The following is a 19,563-nucleotide window of genomic DNA, read 5'->3' on the forward strand; positions in this document are numbered from 1 at the left end:
CAGGGCCCCACTGCACAGAAGAGCCTCGGGAGGGCTCGGGGTTGGGGTGCTGCCTGCCACCCTCCAAGCTCAGCAGGCAGATGCCACTCTGCCTCTGATGACGTTATGCCCTCCATGACGAATGGCACCCACACCAGGGTCCCTGAAGGTCATCATCCCAGAGGTCTCCAGTGACCCCAGCACACCCAAGCTGAACAGACCCAACTCATAACTTCCTGCTCACCCCTTTCTTGGTGGGTGCGCCCTCCAGGTGGGCACAGGAATTATCAGGTGTGAATCAGAAACTCCTAATTGGAAATGTAACTCATAATTAGTCTTTGATTAATTAAAAATGGGAAAACTAATTACTTAATAAATGTCGCTGGTTCCATAGGCATAATCTTTGAAAACTCACGGGGGGAGCTATTAAAGAGGGTCCACGGAGGGCCAAAGCCGGGTGCAGCTTTGGCAGGTTCCCCAAAGACCTTGGCCCTGAGCCCTCAGGCTTAGGCACGTGGGAGATCCTCCCACCTCCCCGCACTCACACAGGAGCAGAGGCTTTGGGGTCTGTCACCACTCTGTCCCCTGCACCTGGCCCCTGGCAGGCACCCAGTGTTTGTTGAATGAATGAATGAATGAACGAATGAATGGCTTCTTTTTCAGACCACTGATTGTCCAGAAGGAAAGCTGTGTTCACTTTAAAGATCACAGCCGCCAGGTCACCAGCCCCGACACACCAGGACCCACGTCCCAGACCACTGCTCTCCACAGCCTCACAGACCACGGGCCACAGTCGGGACTCAACTGTGAGTTCCTCCCTTCCTCCAATGGGACGCTGAGCCAGTACGAAAGTCACTTGAGCCCCTTCCTCCAGACCTAAAAGGAGCTTCCTCCAGAGCTCACCTTCCCTGCACCCGCCTGCAATGCCCAGACCCACACGTGATCGGGATCTCACAAAGAAGGCCAGGATCAAAGGTGTCCAGACCGTCCACGCCACAGCCCACAGCGAGGGGCCGTAATGGTGGTGTCTCCAGGGCCGTGATCACAGCCGTCTCATTCCCAGGAAGGCCTCTTAACGGCCACTGTGGTTACAAGGCTGCGCAGAGACCAGTCAGGCTACAGCCCAGGACCGGCCTTCCCAGGACAGCTAGGAACGGCTGCAGTCCTCACTGGACCAGAGTGACCGGCCTGGCCCGCTCCCACGAGGTCTTCTCATCTGTGAAATCAGCCCCGGAGACCACCCTGGGGGACGGACCGACTCCACGCTGCCCAGCACATTGCCAGGCGCTCCTCCAAGGCCACCTGCCCCTTGTGAAGCTACCAGGAAGCCAGGGCCTGAGCGAGGACAAGGACCCACGGCTGATTAACAGCAACGTGTGCAGGGCCCATGTGCCGAGATGCTCATTCTTCATAGAAATGAAGCCACGGGGGCTGGACGTGAGGGTTGTTCTGATGACGTCTGCAGGTGGTAGTTAACCTGCGTGCGTCCCGGCGCTGGCAGGTGTAGCGGGCCAGGTAATGGCAGGCAGGTGTGCCTCACTGAGACCGACGAGCCGGCAAACTGGACAGCATGGGCCTTGCTTCCATGAGCCCCGGAGCTCCCGACCCACACACAGCTGCTTCCAATTTGTTCTCCCTGGAAGCCCCTGGAAGCTTCTCCACCCAGTTCCTGGGAGACGAAGGGGCAGCACAACCTGCTCTACCTGGCTGAGCCGGGGGGAAAGGAGCGGCCACCCTGCAGTCGTTTCTCTTGCCCCGGCTCTGTCACAGCTGTGGTTACCTGCCCAGGGTTCCCACACCTTGGGAAGGGGCCTGACAAGCCCACGGGGAAGCAGAGTGCAGCGCTGGGGTGCAGGCCTTCACAGGTGGGGAGCTGGGGGCAGGTGGGGGCTGTGCGTGGCTGGGCAGACCCCTCCCGGGCACACAAGCCCTGGTCATTCTGCGAGCGTTTCTCTTACTGCCCTTCCCCCGACACCCTGTCTTATAAAGCTGCACACCTGCCCTCCCTCAAACATATGGTCAAATGAAAAAGGAAAGAAAACAATTAAAACATGAGCAATGGACTTGAATATAATAAGCTCAGTGAAAAAAGCTGGATATTACTGATCATTAGGGAAATGCAAATCAGAACTCGATACCACTTCACACCCATTAAGGTGGCTATTACACAGAAACACACGCACACAGACAGAAAATAACAAGAGTTGGAGAGAATGTGCAGAAATTGGAACCTTCTGCACCGCTGGTGGGAATGGAAAATGGTGGCGCCGCCGTGGAACATGCAGTGGTTCCTCAAAAAATTAAACACGGACTTACCATGGGATCCAGCAAGCCCGCTTCTAGGTGTACACCCAGAACACATGAAAGCAGGGACTCGGACAGACATGTGCACGCCCGTGTTTGCAGCTCCCTACCCACAGATCCAATTTGTAAACCAGTCCCGCACCCCGCAGGCTGCTCGAGAAGCTGGTTATCTATCTCCTGCTTCTTTCGAAAGTGAGAGAGAGCCCTCGGCTGGGGGGTGGGGGAGGATCTCCTCTTTGGACGGACCATCAGCTTCACCCCATAGGGAGGGTCCTCGGCCTTTGGGTGCCCCGGGTCGTGGGCTCAGGCGTTCAGGAATAAAAGTCAACAAAGCTTTGCACACGCATGCTCACAGCAGCACTCTTCACACCCGCCAAAAGGTGAAACTGCCCAGATGTCCATCAAGGATGATGGACAAAACGTCTATCTATACAATGGAGTATTATTCAGCCCTAAAAGGGAATGCAGTTCTGACACGTGCTACATGGGTGAACCTTGAACACATCGTGCTAAGGGAAAGAAGCCAGTCACAGAAGGCCACCTGTTGTGTGACTCCATTTAAATAAAATGTCTAAAACAGGCAGATGTATAGAGACAGATGAAAAGTTCTGGAACGACACAATGGTGATGGCTGCACAACTCTGAATGCACTAAATGCCACTGAACTGTACAGTTTCAATGGTTAAAATGGTAAACTTACTGTTATGTCCATTTTATCACAATGAATTTCTTTTTAAGAATGAAAATCAGAACAGAACGCCCAAGATAAATATTCCAGGACTCCCGCCCAAACTCACTAATCCAAGTTTCAGACAGAGGGGCGGGAAGTCTGCGCGCTTGGGGACCTGGGAAAAGCTCTTCCACCAAAAGGTCACAGCCACACCCCTTGTGATTCCGAGGGGCTGCCTCCTACCCTCGGGCACGACTGGCCGCAGACCCCTACTTGCCTCTAGAAGCACTAGTCTTCCTTCAGAAGGGCCACCCAGGCTGCCAGAAAGGACACTTTATTACACTTAATTATTTACATTTTGATATTCTTTTCTTCTCACCCTTTCAGCTTTAGTTTGCTGCAAACATCAAATTGTCAGGCTTCAATAGAAACAATGGCTTGGGGCGCTGGGGAGAAACAATTACCCAATTAAAATTTAATTAACTGTGGACACAGGCCAAAAAAAAAAAAAAAAAAAAAAAACGGATGCAGATTTGCACCAAGACTAGTTGGGAAAATGCAAGCTCTCAGTCACCTGGGTGAGACCCACAGGGTAAAGTAGACATGGAAGGAGAGAGACGACAAAGATGTGAGTCCATGGGGACAAGAGAGGCAGCTCTGACAGCTGCCACCAAGGGGTCACCCAGCCTATCCAATCTTCCGTTCACAGATGGGGACCTCAGGCCCTGAGAAGTGGGCAGCAGCCCTCCCTGTGCGGTGAGACTCGGTGTCCAAAGCCTGGACACACTGCTCCTGCCCCCATCGCCTCCATCCCCGGCTTCTCCACCAGACGTGACTGCTGCCCCCACAGGCACCCAGAGTTCCTTCACCCCATAAATGAATTGTAAGGGAGAAGGGGATCAACAGGCACGGATCGCGCAGCAGGGATCAAGAAGCGACCTCCTCGGCCAGTGTCCCCTCTCAGAGACCTGACTCACTGACCCACGTCTGGGAATCACCGCCTCCCGGGGGCCCCACCCAGGGCGGTTGAGGCACCAAAACAAAGGCCCAGAGGCTTCCTGGCCTCGCCCACAAGAGATGAGCATCTCACACAAGAGGGAGACCCAGCTCTCCCAACGCACAGCTCATCATACCCGCAGGGACTCGGCTACTGAAACCCAAGGGCCCCCACCCTCGTCCACTGTAAGGGCCACAATGGCCATGGCTCCCCTGTGGAACAGGAGCCAAGGGAAAACCACTTAAAAAAGCAGTGGCTCAGCGTCCAATGGGCTTACTTGACTCTGCGCACACGCGTGTGTGCACACATAGGGGCATGAGTGTGCGTGCATACGCGCATGTGCCCAGCGGCTGTGACGTTCCTCTGAAAGCAGGTGGGCTAATACGGCCTAAAATGACAACTCGCAGATAAAAGGAGGAAATGCTTTCAAGCAGAACTCAGAAGGCCTTACGCAGCCAGCCGCCCTGCGTGGGCCCAGCCTGGAGCTGCTCCCGCTCCGTGGCCACTGCGTTTTAATAAGTAATTAGCACAGAGTGGCTGCTGTGAGAAGAGCCGAGCCGACGACATTAAGACGGGAGAGCAAATGAAGTCACGGCGGCAGCAGCATCTGAGCGTCATTAAAGCGAGTGTAGAAAGGGCTGGACCGAGCACAAGGCCGTCTGCACTCAGCGAGGGGATGAGCTAACACACGGCGGCACGGGGCCTGCGTACAGAGACAGGGGGGTTGGATGGATGCCCCCAGCTGCCTGCACCCTTCCTTCCTCCCTGACCAGACCAAGGCCGGAGGATGCGTCCACTGATGCCGATGACCCCAGGGAACTCAATGGCACGGCTGAGACAGCGCGTCCGTACGCATCAGGCGGGATGAGGGTGGCTGGGTTAGGTGGGCGCTCCAGGCAGCCGGAACGGCCGTCGGCTGCTCGCTGCCCAGAGCCAAAGCCGTGGCCCACTGCTCAGTACGGGCCGGTGTGTAGGGCAGCAGCCAAGGGCAGCCACGCAGCCCACCATCTCTGGTCCTCAGCAGTCCTCAGAGGTGGGCCAGGCCGCACACCCGCTTCACAGCTGGGAAACCACAGCCTCGAGAGGGGAGGGACCTGCGGCCAAGCTCAGCGCCGCCTGGGTCCTAATTCCCACCCTCTCTTCAGCACCACATTCTGTCACGAGCCCCACAGGCATCCCAACTGGCCCACTTTCACCCGGCTTCTAGAAGCAACAGCACTCTCGAGAAGTCGGGGGACAGTGGTGGATGGGTGTTTGGAGTGGCTGATGCCAATAACAGGAACAGACGGACCGTCTGGGAAATCAAACTGGCTTCCCCTCCCGTGCCCTCTCCAGGAGACTGTGCGTGATCGCGGGCTCAGTGGGAAGGTGCTGGAATCCCTGAGTGATGCCTGCCCTGGGCACGGGTGGGGGGCTGGCAGCGTGTGCTACGTGCTGCCACGCCCAGAGCACAGAGGAAGGTCCCAGGCAGAGAGGAAGAGTGAAACGGGGTAGGCAGAGAGGTGTCTATTCCAGCAAGAAGGAGGGTGCCTCGGCCATACAAAGTCAAAGGGGCCTGGCGCTGGGGCAGCACATCCAGGCTCTGGACCCAGCCAGACAGGTGTGTGCTGCGGGCAGACGGTCGGAGGGACTGCGCCTCCCACGCCCAGAACAGACATGCAGCCGAGGCCTCGGCATCCTGAGGCGTGACCGAGGCGTGACCAGTCCTGCCCCACCGCCAGCACCCCCCTCCCCCCAGGCCAACGGTGAGGCCACATCCCAGCCACGCCCCCAAAGCCCCAAGTCCAGGGAGGTGGATTTCCTCAGATATTAGAGACTGCTGGTTTCAAACTATCTTTTTAGCCTCTTCACCACTCTTTCTTTCACCAAAATGTCTGGCAAAATGCCATGGAGAAAACAGATAAAAATGGACTCAGTCTGATTCAGCGTGGCCCGCACTCTGCGCCTCCCCCCGGCCTCCTCAGGAGTCCCCAGTGGTCTGAAATCCACCCCAGGTGGGAATTCTCGGCACCTGTTCTGACCTTTGTCAGGACAGACCACCATTCACAGCCGTGTCTTTTTAAGGAGCTGAGAGTCAGCTCTTCCCTCCTGGTTTAGGCCTCTCATGGCCTCCCCGGGACAGCCCCCCCCACCCCCGGTCTCCTCACTGCCCCCCTGGCCTCCAGCCCCTGCAGATGGCAGAATTCCACTTGACTGACCATGCCCTATCCCTCCTAACAGCTGCCCACTTGGCAGAAGGAAGGGGTACTGTCATGCAGGGCGGCCTGCGGGGCCTCTAGTCCCACTCCCCATATAAGAACACAGGACATGGTGAGGCCAAAAATGAACACCCACGGAGCCATAGGTAGGGGAGTCATACCGCTATAGTCTCACTGGCGGCTGGATCCACACGACCTGCAACCTGCTGTCCCCTTCTCTGCCTGCCAACCAACCAACGGACTGACCAACCAGTGCAGCCGCGGCAGTTGTATCTGTGGCTAATTGGCTCACTGGTTACAGCTGATGGTCAACTAGCCACAGCTGACAGCCATCTACTCCCCGAGCCAGCACCTTTCCACGTGAGGCCAAGAGCCTGGAAACTGCTCCCTGGGACTCTGTCCCCACAGGCACACAGCAGAACACATAAAAGTTTGACCTCTGCCATCAGCAGGACCCTAACTCACTGTGGAACATGAGCGAATGTGCCCTCTCTCTGGGCCTCGATTTCCGTCCTTATCTCCTGAGGTCCCTGAAGGATGGCAGGAGCTCGTGGACGTAAAGAGCCCAGCACACAGCGCACGGCGTCCACACACGTGAGCGATGACTGCCAGTGGGAGGAGGGAAGGACGGAGGCCGGAGGACAGACAGAGCTCCCGGCACGTGGGGCACGGCAGCTCGGCCCCGCTCCGCACTACACTAACCAGTGGCCTGTCGGTCGCCCAGCGTTGCTGATGGTCAGGTTTAACCGCTTCAGAAGCTCTGAGCCTAGCAGTCTTTTAATGAATAATAAATAGCAGTTAAACCATTTATTAGAGGGTGTGTGCTCTGCTCTTTAACTCAAACGACAGAGAGTGCTGCGCAGACCTTCCTCTTGGGTGAATTCCTCCAGAAATGACAACGAATGTGAGCCGAGCTGACCAGTCAGGTCTTGGGTGGCAGGGCAGCCCGGATGGGGGCACACAGGGGAGCAGCGTCCACTTCACTGGAAATGGGTCCCTGGCATGGTGAGGGGGCACCTCCCCAGGAAAGTCCTGGAGGACCACCACGATGTCTAGTCGCCCTGGGCTCCGGCCAGGCAGCTGGGCCAGCCTGGGCCTCCTGACCCGCCAAGGGCACTGGCGCTTTGTTCAGGATGCCCAGCCGTCCCCAGCTCCTCCCATGAGATCCAGGAATTCAGGCAGACAGACGGGTGCCCTTGCGTGCCATGTGCAATTCCAGGCACCTGGGAGACATCAGTAAACAAAGCATGCAAGGCCCAGCAGCCAGGGAGCTCAAATCCAGTCAGGGGAGACCGGCTGAGACCACCAAACCGTGTAAAGTGAGGACACTGCTTAGCCAGTGGGCAGCACTGAACAGAAAGGAGACAGCAGGAAAGGGGATCACGACTGATTCAATAGCACAATTTGAGCAAAAGCCCCCCAGGAGGTGAGGATGGGGACAACTGCACTAATGGGGGAACCATCCCAGGAAGCCTACAGTCCACCCAGCAACAGGCATGAGTGCGGTGGAGCAGGTCCAGGAACGACATCCCAGAAGCACCCTGAACCAGAGGCTGCCTGCAGCTTCCTGCAGGCTGGGGTTCCACCCCTCGCGGCTCGCACGCCCCAAAGGAAAAGCCCCCTCGTCCCTCCCTCCCTGCCTCCCGCACACCTTCCTTGTGTCCTCTGCCCAGAAGAACAGACGGGCCTCCTGGAAGGCTTTCCCACTTCTACCCGACTTGACAGTGCAAGGAAACACGCTCCACGGTGACAACGACAGAAAGTCCACCTACAACCTGTGCACCAAGTCCCAGCCTTCACGAAGGTCTTCCCGTAACACGGAGCCTGTGAGACTCCATCAACAGGGCAGATTGGGGACAACTGTGCCCATTTTCCAGATGAAGTAATTAAGGCTCAGGGAAAGTCATCTTCCTACAGCCGCTGGATGTAGCTGGACCGACCCTGGTGGCGATGCCAGGATGGAGCAGTGCTGGCGAAGCCGGCCACAACTTCACCACCCAACTAAGGAGACCGCAAGGCCGGGGGGGAAGGCAGGGGGGGTCTGGAGTCAGCGAACTCCCGGACCCAAGAAACTTACAGCCAAGTGACCTTGAGCAAGGTGCTTGCCCTCTGAGCCTCCGCCTCCTGTTCTGGAAAGTGGGGTAATGAGAGCCAACATTGGGGCACACTGACAAGGTTACGTGAGCTGCTCTAGGGGGCCCAGCTAGAGGGAGGCAGGGCTGTTACTCCGTAATGACATTACCTGCAATGTCCAGGGACCAAAATGCCAGCAGAAAGCCACCGCCACCCCACCAGCATCCTCCCTCCAAACTTCCATGCGGACTCCACGCTGGGGCAATGGTGTTCCTGGAAGACCCAGCAGATGCTGGCCACCCATTCGGCCTTCTCACGCGCCTTCCATCCGGGGCGCTGGGCGTGGGACACACGGAGAATGAGAGGGTTCCCGCACCAGCAGGGAGGGGCAGGGCCAGCCGGACCTCACCAGCCAGCCCTGGCTCACGCGCCACGCTCGCCCAGCACAGCCCTCGGCTCGCCCACCCTGGGCAGCAGGAAGCTTCGCAGACAAGCCTAGTTCTGAGCCGAAACCTAATACCTTTAATGCGACCTATGGGAAAATGCCAGGGGAGGCGGCCACAAAAGGAAAGACTTCCAGAAGCAACTTTCTGGATCCTTCAGCTCTTGCTGGAGCTCTCGGGGTCGTTAGCAAGAAGAGGAAGAAAACACTAGTAAAAATTATAGGACCTGCACGTTCCCCTCCTTGCCGAGACCCTGTACCAACAATGCCACACGCCACGTCCTTACTGTCTTTCATTTTACACCTGCAGAAACAGAGGCTCCAAGGGCCTGAGAACTTGCAGAGCCTGGACACACACCCAGGTCTAAGTGACAGGAAAACCCTCTCCCCCACCGCCTCCCTCCCACAGAATCCGGGGAAGAGAAGGCACGGGAAGGAAGCTGCAGTGGACCAGCCTGGCAGCGTCCCTGGTGAGCGGGGCCTGCTCCCTTGGGGGCTGGCTGCACCCAGGGCTCCCACAGCCCTCGAGGGTCTCCAGGAGTCCACCGGCCTGCTGCCCCCACGATGCCTCTGCCAAGGGTGTCCCCAGGTATCCTGGGCCAGGGAGCAGAGAACTTTGCCAACATGGGGCTGCCCCTCCCAGGGCCCTGCCTGGATTAAGGAAACACTTTCGGGAACTTTGTGTACCCTGAAACATCAGCTCCCCTGTGCACCTGGCCCGCTCACTCTAAGGTCCACTCTGCCCCAACGGAAGGAAGGCCAGAAAGGCCGGAAGGAGAAGCCCGAGGGCCCAGGGGCGGGGGCTACCCTTAAACAGCACGGGGAGGCCGTGTGGGTCCTGTAAACAGGAAGAGCTCGGCTGTCCCTGGGGAGAGAGGTTGAGCATCCCCCTCACAGAAGAGATTTCGCTGCAGTGGCCCTATCACAGTGCCCGGTCCCCTCCACAACAGAACCAGAGAAAAGGGCTCCAGCGTCCCCTGAAGGCTGGGCCCGAGCCAGCCTCCAGAGCAGGACTTCTAGAGTGTTCACTTTCTCACTCCTTTTTTCTACCACTAATTGCCCAGCAGCAAATCTGGGGTCCCCTCGGAGGGCAAAAGCCAGGCAAATATTTCTCTCCATTTTACCCCTAGCACAGTAAATGCTGAATAAACACTTGCTAAATTACATGCTTAATGAATGGATGATGGACGGATGAAGGAAGGAGGGAGGGAGGGTGGTAAGGAAAGAAGGAAGAACCTGAACACCACAAATCTTCTTAAATAATAGCAAAAACTAATCTGGAAATTTCTAAACCAGCCTGAGATTAACCAGATATTCCGTAAGGAGCCTTTTCGCTTCCGAATTCTACAAATGTGAGAAAGAAGCCTTGGCCCCACCGACCCACACTTGGCAGACACTGCTAGTCGGCCCCAAACCAGTGCCTCCTTGTCCTAGAAGAAGCTTCAGCACCGCTCTCAACACGGACCCAGGCAGGGTCTGGATGGCGCGGCTGGAACTGGCCGAGATCAATCGCACTGCTCCGTCTCGCCTCACCCACCCAGGAGACGAACAGTCAATTCTGACCCTACAGAGCTTTGTGTACAAAAGACGGACAGACGCTCCCTTCCTGCCAGCTGTAACTGTTGTCACTCACTCCTCAGGGCCAGCAGTGGGGGCCAGGGGAAGGACAGAGCAGGTGGCCCCGTTTGATGGTCTAACGGACGTGGTGGTGTCCCCACTGGGCTGGGCTCCTGGCGGGCAAAAGGTGAATCTGGGCCCGTAGGAAACCTCAGTAACGGCCCCTGAAGACAAGAACGGGGCCTCCGCTCTGTCTGTGCGCAGAGGGGACTGTGACGCCGGCCTCTCCAGGCCTGCTCCGTATCATCACCCAGCTGGGAGGAGCAGGAGGCCAGAGCACGGCCTGACAGCAGCTTGCACATCCCTCCCCGTCCACGGCAGCGCCCTCCAGGGGCGGGGAGTCCGCGTGTGTCTGCAGCGCCGAGCACAGCAGACCGCAGTGCCAAAGAGGGACCGGAGCTTTGCTTGTGGTTTTTCCACGGTGTCCCATCCCTGGACATCAGGGGGGACTAGCCGAGAAAAACAGACTCCAGACAGTGGCTCCCAGTGGGAGAGGATGTCCCAGTATCCCAAGCCTCCGTGGGCCCCAGATCAAACTCAGCTGGCAGGTGCTCGCCACAGGTAACCACGGGAAGGAAAACACACAGGGAAGGAAGAGACCAGTAGCATGGACGCATAGCCAGATGGACAGAGGGCAGGCCAGAGGCACAGGCCGGCCCCTGGCCAAGGCCACATGGCAGGCAGAGCAGACTGCACTTCCACTGCCTCTACAAGCACCAGCGCCCAGTCCCAGCCAGGTGTCCTGCACACACACGGCCCGACACACGACCCACAGGCCGCTCCCAGGCCGCCAAGAGGAGGCCAAAGGACCAAGGACGAGGCACTAAAGACAAGAACACACCACCTGGGGCACATGCCAGGGGCTGAGGACTCCACAAACCGGTCTTACTTTCTGCTCAGCAGACTTTGGAGGGTGGTGTTCTTATCACCATTTTACAAGCAGGACTTGGAGAAACTGAGTCATGTGGGCACTGTGACGGTAGGGATGGGACTCAAGAGCAGGCCAGCCTGCACCTGCTGGACGCGACAATGGAAAAACCCACTGCACTCTGTGTTGGGGGCGCCAGGGCACCAAGCCTGGTGACCGAGTCACTCACCTTCCCAAAGTCTCGGACATCGAAGAGGTCGAAGGGGTCAAACAGTTCACTGTTTCTTAATCCAAATTTATCGTGGCAGACTTTAAGGAAGGTGCGTATGTTCTTCAAACACAGGAACTAGAGGAGAGAAGGAAAAAGTCATTAAGTCTGTGGAGTCTAAGAATCCTAACGACAATAGCAGCAAACGTTTGCCTCCGTGTGCCCATACAGACCAGCACCTTCCTGCTCCGAGACGATGCTGGCCCCGATTTCACAGATGGCCCCTGGCTCACCTTGGCCATTCACGACCATCACCCCAACCCCGGCACAAGGGGACCAGCACACACAAGTCATGACGATCTTGACTGGACCAAAATATACTGGCCTCGAGTGAGCCAGGACAGAGCGCGCGCGCACACACACGTCACCTTCCCGGCACAGGCTGACCCCAGTTTCTTAACCCATGACAAAGCCTACAGCCAGGAACCACCCATGAAAGCCATCCAGGGGAGCAGCACATGTGAACCACAGTGGGGGGCTGGGGTGAGCACAAAGACCAGAAAATTCCCAAATCAATGTTCCAGGCATCTCCTCCACCCGGTACCCCAACACCTGGGCTCCCAGCTTGCAGTGGCTTGGCATCACAATGGGTGGGAGGCAGGCACGTGGCAGGTGGGGGAGGTGAAAAGGATCGCTAGTTTCTAGTCCCTGTGGAGAAGGAGCTGGTAAAGAACTTATGGGGGCAGCAGCCGAGGGGGTCTGGGGCACAGACTTTGGAGTCACTCGCCCTGGGTTCGAATCCTGTCTGCTGATTCTAACTTGCAGGACCAGGCGGCAGTGGCCGGGCTCCTGAGGCCTGCGTCCCTAACACGTTCCTAACACGAAGTGCCTCGCTGGATTAACTCTGTACCCGGAGGGCACGGGGTGGGCATGTGGCATGTGGGAGCCATAAGCCCACCCAGGCCAGCTCAGCATGGGCGTCCACGAGGCAAGGACAGAGGTACACACGGAGACTCACCCACATGTCAGTCATGCTCATCACTGACCGTTCACTAAGCGCCTGACGGCTTGCTTTCTAGACAGCCACGGAGAGCCTGTGCCCGCTCACTGGAAATTGAGACGAAGGGACAGACTCAGGTGAAGGGCTGGCCAGAATCAGAAGCCATGGCAGGCCTGGCATAAACCAAGTTGCCCAGAGAAATAATAGAGTGCTTGTCACAGTACACTGTGAAGGTGTTCAATGCCACTGAACTGTACGCTTAAAATGGTTAAAATGGTAAATGTTACATTTTGTGTATTTCACCTAAAAAAAAAAAAACTTTTTTTAAAGCGAGACACAGAGATACAGACCCACAGGGAGGAGGCACTTTGCAGACGGAGGCAGAGATTGGAGTGATGGTCCCACAAGCCTAGGAAGACAGAGATGGCCAAGGAACCACCAGAAGTTGGGAGAAGCCTGGGACACGTTTTCCCTCAGAGACCCCAAGACCGACCAGTCCAGCTGACACCTTGATCTTGGACTTGTGGCCGCGAGCGAATACATTTCTGTTACCTCAAGCCCTCGGGTCTGTGGGACACGAGGACGCTGCCTGGGCCTGCACACCACAGAGGCGGGGTCTGAACCCAGCCCACCCCTTCATTCCTGCTTGCTTCAGACCCTCTTCCCCTGCCTGCCCTGCAGCACGCTGCAGCTTCCAGCCTGGCTCCACTATTTTTTGCACATCACTCGTCTCTAATTTCCACTAAGCATTTATTTTAATTCCTCCTCAGCCTCCCATTTTTAGAGTTAATTACACAGCTCCTAACCACAATCGCAGCCGGCAAGACCAGGCTTCCTTTCAGGGCTCAGCAGGGGACACAGCGTCTGCCTGGCCTGGCCCCACCCCCACCATGGCTGCTCGGGCCCCTAACCTTCCAGAACCACACCCCGGCAGCTCTGGGCCCGCCCCAGGCACCCCAGGCCGGCCTCTGGAAAACTGAGCTGCAGAGTCAGGCTTCAGGAAAAGGGACACAGCAGGACTGGGAGAAAGAACCTGGACGCCTGGGTCAGGCTCTGAGGTGGGAGGAGGCTGCCCGCGCGCCAGCAGCCACTCCTGGAGTTTCCTGTACGCCTGGTGCCCCAGCCCCCAAGAATTTAACCCATGTTACACGTAAGGACACTGAGGCCCAGAGAGTTAAGAACTCTGGCTCCCAACTAGAAGGTGGGAGAGCTGACACTTGAACTCACGTCTGCTTACGAGCGCGCAGGCCCTTTGATCGGACGGGGTCTGTCTCCAGGGACCCATGAGCCCTGGGTCCTACTTGCCAATAGTGTCCCTTTCCTTCTCCTAAGTGGCTGGTTTGCACGATAAGTGATGTGATCACTACTTATCTATTTCACTGTACATACACTTAGGGAAACTGAGGCCCAAGAGGCAGTGAGGGGGCAGGGCAAGGAAGAGCCATGCCCGTGTCCGGATTCCTGGGCTCCTTCTCTTTCTATTAACTGGGAGCAGCGGGCGGCTGCTATTTCTGCGGCTATGTCCACTCACATGTCTGTTGGTCCCCTCTGTCCCCGCCACCCCTGGGCCCAGGAGGGCATGTGGCCCAGGCCTGGCCAATCAGACCCTCACGGTCCCTTGACCCCAGCAGGGACAGGTTCAGATTCTGGGAGAGAGACTCCTGAAGGTACAAGAGTGAGGACGCAGGCCCTAAGAGCTGTGGGGATGTCTCAGCCACAGACTGGGTGACGGCGGGCGAGGGACGGCCTAGACGGCGGCCAGTGCGAGGCCAGAAGCTGCCCATTCTTGTCCTGTGGCCAGAGAAGGCCTGACGGCCGGCCGTGTCCCTGTGGCTTCAGAGGCAAGTGGCATTCTTCTCTGTTCCCGGCCTGCGGGGCCCTTCACAAAGGGCAGCCACAGCTTCACCAGCTTCTTGAAGCAAACGCTCATCCTCAGAAGTCTGGCTAAGTGGCCACAATAAGCCTCTGTCCCCAAAAAACTGGCCCCACGACAAGCGGCCCAGAACTGAGGCAGCCCCCGCTGTATTTGTTTAGTGCACTACGTGGGGCGTGGGCAGGCCATCCCCTGCCCCCCAGCCCACAGGGAGGGCTCCTGCCTCCCGCTCAGGCCTGGCTGAGGCGGAGCAGCCTGCCCTGGACCAGTCAGCCTCCTCTCAGAACCGTTCATCAGCTTCCTCAGACCTAATGGGGCTGAAATCAGATGGGCGTGAGGACAGGCTTCCTGCCCAGCCGCCCGCCTCCCCAGGCGCTACGGGCCAGTGCACCAGGCCTGCTGCTTACGGTCATCTGTCATTTAGTTCCCGTGAGGCCCCAGCTCGGGGATCCTGGACGTCAGAGGCAGAGAAGGGACCTGAGAACCAGGACCCTGAGTCTGAGCCACAAGGCCCCGGATGTATCCTCAGGGGCAAAGGCAGAGTGGGCTTTCTGGCTCAGCTCAAGGGGCCCACTGTGACCACTTAGTGGCCAGCCTGCTGATTGGGGAGACACTGCCAGGGACACCTTACCCTGCCAAGGACACACAGAGGCCCTGCCCCACCAGGCAGGGAGCCTGCAGGCCACCGTGGCCCCTCTGTTACCCCTCACTTGGCCCACTCACTCCCCAGGAGGTGCTGGAACGGGTGACAGAATGGCCACCCTGCCCACGCAGCTCACATTCTCTGACACCTAATGCACATGGGGACTCAAGGGTCACGCTTCATGCCCACATTCCCTCACAGGCCGCTCTCATACCTCAGCCCTGAGGAGCAGGTGCAAAGGGGAAACTGAGGCACAGAGAGGGAAAGCCACTTGCGTGAGATTACATGGAGCAGGGCAGGAAGGCACAGCTCCACAATGCCAGCCTAGACCCCACGGAGAGAGTGCCTGGTGGTGAGAGCCCTGGCCTGGCCGTGGGCCTGTGCCAGCTCCAAATCAAAAGCCACCTGTCCTCTCCATGCCTCGGTTTCTCCATCTGTAAAATGGGGAAATAAAATGCTGACTTCCAGGATGCTGGAAGATAAGTGCTTTAAGAAGTGACAGTTGATGCTTGGGCCATCTCCCTAAGGAGGTCCTGAAGTCCCTATGTCCAGAGTCCCTGTGATCTGTACTCGGGGCCAACATCCACCGCCTGCCCCTGCCCCACCTGACTGTCAGCTAGAGGAGTGGCTCCACCCTGAGGGACCTGGGCCCCCCATCTACACCTCCAGCAGCCTCGAATGACCAGCCTAACTGCCCTGCAGCTGGGGGGAGACTGCAGGCCAGCCAAAGGCCCCCAGCTGATCTGAGGCTCTGGCCAAACCAGCCAGACAACAGGGAGGTGACAAGCATCATCTCGGCACTCCCCCAGCTGCAGAAGACCCCTGGGCCCTACAGCCCTGGAGACAGATGGGGCACAGCAGCTTCCCAGGCAGCGAGAGAACAGGAATTCTCTTTCAAAACCTCTGCATCTTTCTGAGAGAAGTGGGGGTCTCCATAGCCAAAGTTCACGTCCTACAAGAGAGGCTGCAAAAAGTGCCTATAGAGACACTGCATTTTCTTGAAACGTTCTCACAAGTGGCACTAAAACAGCTTCCCAGTGACAAATCATGTGGTCAGGGCGATATCAATAAACCCCGGCAGCCAAGCTGCTGAGGCCTGCCTGTCTGAGGCTCTGACGGGCAGCTGACGATGTCTTTGATCAATAAAAAATGGGAAAAATGAATTAATTGGTTTTATTTATGCCATGCTCATTCCAAAAAATAAAAATAAAAAAATAAAAAACATTTGAAGCTGCTCCATAATTATTTAATAGATGAAGCTTGCTAAAATGGATCTTTCAACTTTGGGGCCCTGGAGATAAATAAACAAGTGGCTGTGAGGTGACAAGCTGTCAAGACCTCTATGGAAACAGAAGCTGAGACCATCTCCTCCCTTGGGTCCCAAATACCCTGGACAGTGACCCACAGCAGGAGCTCAATATGTAGGGAAGGAAGGGAGGGAGGCAGGGAGGGAGGGAGGGGGGAAGAAAGGGAAGAAGGAAGGCATGATGTCTAGAAAGCATCCTTAGCTGACATCTCTGAAGTGGCCCCTGCTTTGTCCCCACGCAGTGGTGATCCATGACGGCTTTAGAGGTTCTGGGGCCCCCACCAACAGCTGCCACTGCTTGAGTGGCAACCCTCACTTCCAGAAGCATCGCTTCCGCAAACAAGCAGGCAGGTGAAATTTGGGGTCTGGCCATGTCCACTACTCCCGCACACGTCAGTCCTGTCCTTGGGCCTCCATGCACCAGCCGGTTAGGGCCATCAGCTCACCGGCAGGTCGGATCATTTATCGTCCATTCTACAGAAGAAGCAACCGAGACTAGGGAAGCAGATCTGGCATTGGAACTCCACGGCACTGAAAGGTTTCCCATGCCAGCTCCAGGCCCACCAAAGCCGCCTTGATTGCCCCAGCGCTGGGCTCTGGGAGGCCTCAGGGGACTGCTGCCGACTCCAGCTCATCCGCTGCTCCAGGCAGAGAAAGCACAGCTCAGCCGGGGATTTATCTGAGGAGCATCGGGGATTCGATTATGTCTGGACAATTGAACACAAACACTTCCTCCACGCGGGCCATTCCTGAGCTGCACACACACCCCACCAGGAGACAGAGGCTCGATCAGGCACCAGCAGGCTGACTGATGAACCCAACAGCCTTTGTTGCAGGGCCCCCACCCGTCTCTCTGCACCGGCTGCAGGGAGGGAAGGGCAGGATTTTCTTTGTGCAGCCAGGTCTTCCAGGGGCCGGCCGTGCCACAGATCAAGGGCAAGCCACGCTGGGCATGGCGTACTGCTCACGGTCTAACAGCTTAACCCAAGGCCGCTAGAGTTTATTACCCAGAAAGGACCAAGTCAGCTATGTGTTTCGTTCCACTGTTTGGTGAAGTTTATAGCATTTTAGGTCCACGAACTCTCAGATGTACCGAAGCACCCTCAGAGGGTATTTTCACTTTCTCCAATAATAACAGTGAGCGCTGGGCTAGCACCAGGCGCTGCACTAAAGGTCTGTTCATGGTCTGGTTCATTCCTCTGATTCGATCACGCCCCTGTTTTACAGGTGGAGAAAGGGTTTGGAGACCACCAAGTGGACAGGTAGTGATGGAAGGGCCCAGCTCTAACCCGGGTGGTCTGGTCCAGTCCTCAAAGTCTTGGCCACTAAGCCAGGCACCTCCCATGAGAGACCCCCCAAAGCCACGGATGGGAAAGACCTCCCTGGGCCACATCGCAGTCGGCCGGGCCAAGCTGTAGGATGAAGACAGAGCCGCACAGGGTCTCCTTGGGACACTGGCTCTCTCCGTCTCTCTGATCCCAGCTCCCCTGGATGGAAGGTCCCCTTCAGGGAGCCTGGGGCCTCCTCCACCCCTAAGGCACCATCCTCCAGACTGACTACCAAACTGTGATTCAAAACGTGCCCAGCCTCCTCTGTGCTAAGGAGGGGGTCCCTCCAAGGCAGCCAAGTCCCAGCCTCAGCAAGCTTCCTGACCCCTAACCCCTCACCCTGGACGCTCCTCCCACAAGGATGTCCTGACTCATTTCTGGTGCACTCTGCACTCTGGCCACTTCCGGGAGAACTCAGCATGCGCCTCCGCCTCCCGCCTGGCCCTTCCCCTCTCCCCCTTTGCTTCATGAGAAGGTGGCGGGCTCTCTGGATGCTGCAGACACAGCGCTGACACCTGGCACCCTCGGGACTCCGGGCCTCTGATCATGCTGTTTCCGTGGCCCCCGGCCCCGCTGAGCTCACCCAGCATGACCCCCCCCACACACACAGCCTTCCGCAGCGGTCACAGCTGCATATGGCCACCTGCTCACACACTCCCAACAACTGGCATCATGAAACGGGGAGGGGGCTTCCCAGTGACAAAGGGGAGGGGGCTCAGTGCAGTCACGGGAAGCAGGTTCTGGAAGGTTAGGAGGTCAAGCTCTCCAGCAGAAGGGAGGCATGTTGGCGGCCAAACAGAGCCAGGCTGTGCCAAGCTGGTGACGGCTACAAAATGATTACCCATGTCCTGATCTTAAAGGACTTCCTTTCCTCATCAACACTTGGGGGGAAACTCACCAAGAAAAACAATCCTGGAAAAGTACAGTTTGGAGGTCTGAGCTGGGGGTGGGGGCAGCTGGGGAGCTCCACTCGCAACTCTACGTTCCTGTTCAATCCACTTAATAGACACTTAATAGGCACCTACTGTGTGCCAGGCCCTGCCCTGGGGTCCCCAGTTCAGAGAACACAGACGAGATGCAGCAGGGACTCCTCTGAGCCCACAGCTGTCCGAGGAAAGAACCAAGGAAACTGGAAAATGTTCCCAGCAGTCCTCAAAAGATCCAAAGCTCCAGCTAATGGCCTGTTAGAGCCGAAGGGATAAAGAGTGGCCCACGTTATCGAGACTTCAAGATCTGGGTCAAACCAAAGGTTTTCTACAAAGCCAGCAGGAAACTGCTTTTCTAGTGTTTCTCTGTGTAGCCATCTTCCCTGAGCCGGCTTCTGAACGCCGGAGGGTTCAAATCCCCTCTCCTGCTGCATGACTCCTCCAGGCAGGCAGGGCTCAGAGAGATTAGCTCAGATGCTGCCTAGTGCGGTGTCCCCACTCCCCAGGGTCCGACGCCCCTCTTCTCTCTTCTGCAGCACAGAGCCAGACCATTTACACTGGCCATAAGCCCTCTGTGAAATCGCCCCTGGCCTCTGGCACTTCATTTTCTCCATCTCTTCTTCCTCAAGGTCAACATCAAAGCATCTCCGTGCTCCTCCAAAGCTCTTCTTCTCCAGGGCAATTTAGACAAAAAACAGCGAGTGATGCGAGCAGAACACGTTTGGCTGTTTGTTTCCCCATTGACCGCTGACACTAAAGCCAAGCGCATCCATAATGGCCAGCACTCGCCAGACTACCGCCCTCTGGTCTCAAGGAGCCACGCTCCTTACTACCCCCTGCTGGCTGAAAAGACTGGCGGCGAAATGGAGCTGCAGCGCCAGAGGGCTTCCCAAACAGGAGGGCGGGCAACCACACGCATTCTTCCGTAGTCAGAACCAAAGGCGAGCAAACCCAGGCCTTCCCTGGGTTCCGGCAGCCCAAGGTCGCCAGCTGGTCGGAGGCAGCCCTTAAGCACACCCTGAACCACTGGCTCCATGAGAACACAACAGGCAAGGCCAGCACCCAAAGGCCCTCGGCAAAGGTTTGTGGAATGAACAGAGGAAGGAAGGAAAGGAGGAAGGAAGGAAAGGA

General features: G+C 57.2%; 1 protein-coding gene across 4 annotated transcripts in view; it reads right to left on the reverse strand.

Moving 5' to 3' along the window:
* VAV2 (vav guanine nucleotide exchange factor 2) overlaps window positions 1–19,563 on the reverse strand; it is a 157,043-nt gene that overhangs the window by 112,317 nt on the left and 25,163 nt on the right. For all 4 annotated transcript variants that reach the window (XM_033122758.1, XM_033122757.1, XM_033122756.1 and 1 more), the window contains exon 2: window positions 11,378–11,494. In XM_033122758.1, the coding sequence (XP_032978649.1) occupies window positions 11,378–11,494 (117 nt within the window). The remainder of the gene's footprint in view (window positions 1–11,377; window positions 11,495–19,563) is intronic.

The sequence above is a fragment of the Rhinolophus ferrumequinum genome, chromosome 12 (assembly GCF_004115265.2).
Source record: "Rhinolophus ferrumequinum isolate MPI-CBG mRhiFer1 chromosome 12, mRhiFer1_v1.p, whole genome shotgun sequence".
Lineage (NCBI taxonomy): Eukaryota > Metazoa > Chordata > Mammalia > Chiroptera > Rhinolophidae > Rhinolophus > Rhinolophus ferrumequinum.